At 36.4% G+C, this 5,263-nt stretch overlaps 1 protein-coding gene across 2 annotated transcripts; it reads left to right on the forward strand.

Moving 5' to 3' along the window:
* The first annotated feature begins 3,282 nt into the window (after positions 1 to 3,282).
* LOC7458195 (uncharacterized) lies at positions 3,283 to 5,032 on the forward strand. 2 transcript variants are annotated; one of them, XM_024597201.2, is made up of 6 exons: positions 3,283 to 3,684; positions 3,777 to 3,891; positions 3,985 to 4,066; positions 4,154 to 4,205; positions 4,346 to 4,404; positions 4,496 to 5,032. In XM_024597201.2, exons 1-6 carry the CDS (start codon positions 3,310 to 3,312, stop codon positions 4,659 to 4,661), a joined length of 849 nt encoding a protein of 282 aa, XP_024452969.2. In that variant the 5' UTR covers positions 3,283 to 3,309; the 3' UTR covers positions 4,662 to 5,032. The 2 variants fall into 2 exon arrangements, with proteins under 2 accessions (XP_024452969.2, XP_024452968.2); XM_024597200.2 differs by having other exon boundaries at positions 4,346 to 4,400.
* The last annotated feature ends 231 nt before the right edge of the window (positions 5,033 to 5,263 follow it).

Below are 5,263 nucleotides of genomic sequence, written 5' to 3' on the forward strand. Positions count from 1 at the left end.
TATCACTAAAAACTGTATTTGATCAAGATAGCTATGTTGAAAGTTCTGTTATTGACATTAATTTATTACAAGTGTGGCAGCATAGGAGAAGCAAAGAAAGCATCCAGGAGTTCATCTATGCACAACTTGGCTGCTTGGAATGCCATGATGATGGGATTTGTCCAGCATGGTTTCTGTCAAGAATTTTTTTTATCTCTTTAACAAGATGCCTCAATTTGGAAGAGAACCTAATGGGACAACTTATCTTGGTGTTTTTAGTCATGCTGCCATGGAAGGCTCTTGAAAGAGGCATGTTACTACTTAAGACTCTATGTTCGAACTTCATGGAATTGTCCCACATTTAGAACATTATGCTGGCATGATTGATCTACTTGGTTGAGTAGATTTCCTGGAAGATGCCAAGAAAACCATAGATCATATTATTCAATCTGATGTTCATATATGGCAAAATCTTCTGTCTGCCTGGAACATCCATGGACATGTTGAGCTGGGAAGAGTTGTGGCAAGCAATCTTCTTGAGATGCATCCTGAAAACGAATCTGCTTATGTTCTTCTATCAAATCTCTATGCTTCAGTTGGTATGTGGAATGCTGTTGGAAGATTAAGAAAAGAGATGAAAGAAAAAAAATTCTTTCAAGAAAAATTCTGGTTCTGGCAGGATTCAAGTTGGTAGATCAATTCATAACTTTATGGCTAATGATACCTCACATCCTCAAAGTAAAGAAATATATGCGGAGTCAATAAGGTTGTATGAACAAATGATAGTGTCCATGGAACCGGAACAAGATGGTGCTTCTCTCTGGATCTATGGACCCAACAAATACCCCTTGGTTTTTTCATTTCAGAAGTGAACTGTTAAATACTTCTATCCCATCAGGTGTCCTCAATTATAACTTCAAAGGCATTTCCGCTCAATCCATTCTTTATTTGAAATGAGTGTCTAATGATTAACTGAAAATCTTCTTTATCCCTCATGTCAACTCTTCTAGAATACACTGTCTTCATATTGAAAAATGAACGAGTGGTTCCAGTTGCTGTGAGGTGCATGTAAAATTTACAGCAAGGGAGATATATAACTGTTTATAATAGTTAGTGTAAATAATGTCCTCAGTGTTAATTAGAGCAGGGTGCATTATGCCGTTCATCAAAAATAAAAAAATGGGACAGGACGTTGATATTTGGCTCAGATCATGCCATCCTGGAGGTTAGATTACTATGGCAATGCTGATCTCTGTTATTTGATGTAGAGGATAAGAATATGTAGTCAGACACTTTGCGAACCATTTTGTTTTCATTATTTTCTCTCGCTGCTCTTTTTTTTACTTGCTTGCTAATCCGAGTTAATGTCTCTCCATTGTGTCCATGTTGATGAACAATTAGTGTCCTGAAAAATTCATTGATTCTGATCCTTTTTCTAGGTAAGCTGAGTGAGCAAATGTTAGCCAGATTATTACTGTGAGGAAGTTGTTGGTAAATTGTCTGGGAATTCAAAATATGTGCTTAATGCCTAGGTCAAGTGTTTGACAGAATTGCTTTGCATTATGTTCTAGTGATCCCTTAACTTTGGAGATTCAGAGGTTTTATTATTTCTTCAAATTATGTACCCTAGTTTAAATCTAATCCTTAGCAATTCATCCTTTTCTATTGGCCATGCTCTAAATCTGTCTTCCAACAAGGAAATGCAGACACCATTCCCATTATTTGCATAATAATAATAAAAAAATACAGGTGCTAGAAGTGAACAGGAAAAGATAAGAAAATTGCAAGCTCAATTGTCAGTGCTAAACACTATACCATTAATCTTCAGTAGCTCAACCTATACCCTCGTGCAAGACAACAATTCCTCTGGCATGCCTCCCAAGTCCCAACCACCAATTCTTGCTACAAAGCCCGTTTTCTGTTTCTAACGCACGCTATGGTTGGTATGACACCCAATTCATCTCATCTGCTTAACGTAAATGTTTAATGCATGTTGAACTCTTTTTTGTGGCAACGAAAATGGGGAAGCGAATTGGTTACTCCAAAACTGAGGAGAATATTTTTTACAGTTCAATAAAAAACATACCAGGTGCAATTAGAAATATTTGAATGAGATACCTCTAGAAGAGCAAACTTGAAATTGAGGCAAATTAAAGACAAGGTAGAGGACAAATATGTTGTTTTTGGAAGATCAAATACATTACTATTATGAAAATTTTGAAAATTCAAGTAATAGTACCATGCCCCCTCCCAAAGAAAACAAAAGAAACAGCATAACATTTTTTTTTTTGGAGTGAAGTGTAGTAACAGTTGCTTTTTAAAATGTTTTTTACTTAGGAATATATTAAAATAATATTTTTTTTAAAAAATTATTTTTGATATCAGCACATTAAAATGATTTGAAAACATCAAAAATATTGATCTGAATTTTTTTTTTTTAAAAACACTTTTAAAACAATAGAGGAGGTGATACCAAACACAAGCTATGATCATGACAAGGATCATACCAGACATGCTATGTGACCATGAGCTTAAACGACGGAACCACCCCATTGCTGGCCTTGCACAAGGAACTTTGAGATATCTCTATTTTTGTAGGTAAACCCAGGGGCATATTGAATCAAAAACTGCAAAACAAGTGGTCATTTCCCTTCCCATTAACCACTTCTACTCAGATTAAAAATTAGAACCTTCAAATTGGAAAGGGTGGTAGTTCGTGCTGTAGGCTATTCCCAAACTGGAAAGGGTGGTAGTTCATGCTGTAGGCTATTCCATTTATGTCTCGAGACACCTGATTTATTCCTCGATTGTGTTATTGACCAGGTCTAAATTGTAATCATAGTGAAATACGAAAGTGGAAATTAAGTGATTCTGAATTTAAATGGAACTGAATATTTAAGCTTGAAGAATTATGTTTTTGCAAATTTTTTCAGCTTCTTGTACAACTAACATCCCCATACATATATTCACTGTAGGAAATTTGTCTTCCAACATTCCGAATGAAAGCATTCAGGTTTGATAGTCTGCCTTCAAATGGAATCTATTCCAAGAGAGGCCTCAAAAGGCTTAAACTACGTAAAGTGGGTGGGTGTTTTCGCAGCCCGAATTTAGGTGGAAATTAGTCTTGGAGATTCTTCACAAACTTTACGGGGCTAAGAGCTTCCTCGGCTCAAGCTTGCATCATCATGGGTAACACTAGGAGAACATTCTTTGATTTCCTGCCAAGGCACAAAACATGCTACTTTATTCTTTGCTCGATTCTCTCATATTTGGCTCATTCTTATACTCCTTTCTACATTCAATATCACCATTTTCTTATGTGAATAGACAATGGCTGCTGCTGTCAATTTCCCTGGCCAGCTCCCACGGCAGACCATCTCCCTCAAAGGAGTGGCTGGACTCACTCTCGCCTCCTCTCCCTTTAAAGGGTCGAGTCAATTAATGCTGAGCAACGTGAAGATGGAACAAGAAGTAGCATGTTTAAGAAAACAGGTAAATAACAAATTGTTCAACAAAAGATGGGTCAACTTGGTTGTGTCAGCGGCTGCTGATTTCGACTTGAAATTGGGTTCTTCTCCGTCCAATATGATCAAGCAATTCTATACATGCATCAATGACAAGAAGCTGAAGGAACTAGATGGCTATATCTCGGAGGATTGTCACTTCGAAAACTGCTCCTTCCTTCAACCAATGCAAGGGAAAAGGGTCTCTTCTTATTCTTCATAGACTCCTTTTAAATCTAACAAATACATTTCTTGATTCTTCCAATTAACACAGCCTATAATGTATCACTGAAGGAGGTTATGCATTTCTTTCGACAACTTACAGCAGGCATGGGCGAGAATATGAAGTTCATCATTGAACATGTATGTGAAGATGATGAAATGACAGCAGGCGTGAATTGGCACTTAGGTAAAAATTATAATCATCAGACATTGTCAAGCATTAAAATGTATTTTGTTTCATAACAATTTAACAAATTGATGAGAATTCTCTACCATGCAGAATGGAAAACGATCCAGATACCCTTCACCAGAGGATGCAGCTTCTATGAATGTTCTCACAAAGACGACAGACTTGTTATCAAGTAAGAACCAAATTTAAAAACATATTTGGCCCCCAAAATCCATAAGAAAACAAGAGTCTCTCTAATAAAAACTATGCTTTGCTACAGGAAAGCTCTGGTTGTGATAGAATCACCCATCAAACCAGGAGGCATTGTTCTGGTAATCACCCAAAATAAATTTTTCTCAACATTTCCTAAATCTTTTAGGCTAAAGAACATTTTTTTCTAACCAATTATATTACATGGTTTAACAACTTTGTTTTCTTCTTTATGCGCTCTTTGCTCCATGTATGAATACAGACTCTGTTAAAGAATATGACTGCAATATTTGATGATTTCCCAAGAGCTGCAGAATGTAGGTGAAATTTTATTAAACTATAACAAAACTTCCATTAATATCAAACTCATAGCTAATAGCATTAAACTACACCTATGCTTTGTTTTCTGCAGGGTTGCTAAAGAGTCCTCATGTCATAATGCAATTCTGTTCAAAAATTTACAGCAGGCTTTTGGCCCCTCTTGTCAACCCACTTCTTGCAGGCTACATCAGAGCCTGGAAACCCATTGCAAGATTATTTGCTTTTGCACTGAACATAGTATTCCATTTTCTAAATAAGTATTTTGGATAGGATGCACTCACAAAAGTTTTTATATACATAAACACCAACAGTAGAGATTGCAGCTTTACATCAACAGTCAGTCATCATCACCGTCATGGCTCGACCACATTTCAAACAACGAGAGAGCAATTAATGGTCCAAAAACAGGTGGTAATGGAGGAGGTTTGCTGAAGGCAACAATAGGATCCATCTTTTCATTTGGAGCTAGCACTTTTTCGAAAGAAGCATTGCCCTCTTGTCTCTTCCGAGTTGAAGTGGCTACAGTACCTAGTTTTGTGAGGATGTGATTATCAGTAATAAAAGCTGTTAATTATATGATTGTCTTTTTCGCTACAGTTCAAATAAAAACAAGAATCGTTTCAAGGGATGGGATGTTACCCCATGATCCTGTCATAGGGCGTATCTGCTTGAATTTGTATTTTGCAGGCAATAATGCAGCTATTCCACGCATACGCTATGATATTGTGATCCTTTTAACAAAAAAAATAAAAATAAAATGGTTACTACTAATTGTGAGAAATTTTACACTACTCGAGTAATTAAATAGACGAATTATTGTAACGTGTCGGATATAAGTCATCAAATTCCTTGCTTCTGC

The sequence above is a fragment of the Populus trichocarpa genome, chromosome 3 (genome assembly GCF_000002775.5).
Source record: "Populus trichocarpa isolate Nisqually-1 chromosome 3, P.trichocarpa_v4.1, whole genome shotgun sequence".
In the NCBI taxonomy this organism is placed as follows: domain Eukaryota; kingdom Viridiplantae; phylum Streptophyta; class Magnoliopsida; order Malpighiales; family Salicaceae; genus Populus; species Populus trichocarpa.

Excerpts from the sequence above, each read along its gene's own strand:
- LOC7458195 (XM_024597200.2), top strand. The coding sequence starts at position 3,310 with ATGGCTGCTGCTGTCAATTTCCCTGGCCAGCTCCCACGGCAGACCATC. Across the intron at positions 3,685-3,776 it reads AACCAATGCAAGGGAAAAGG|GAGGTTATGCATTTCTTTCG; the intron begins GTCTCTTCTTAT and ends GTATCACTGAAG. Across the intron at positions 4,206-4,345 it reads AACCAGGAGGCATTGTTCTG|ACTCTGTTAAAGAATATGAC; the intron begins GTAATCACCCAA and ends GTATGAATACAG.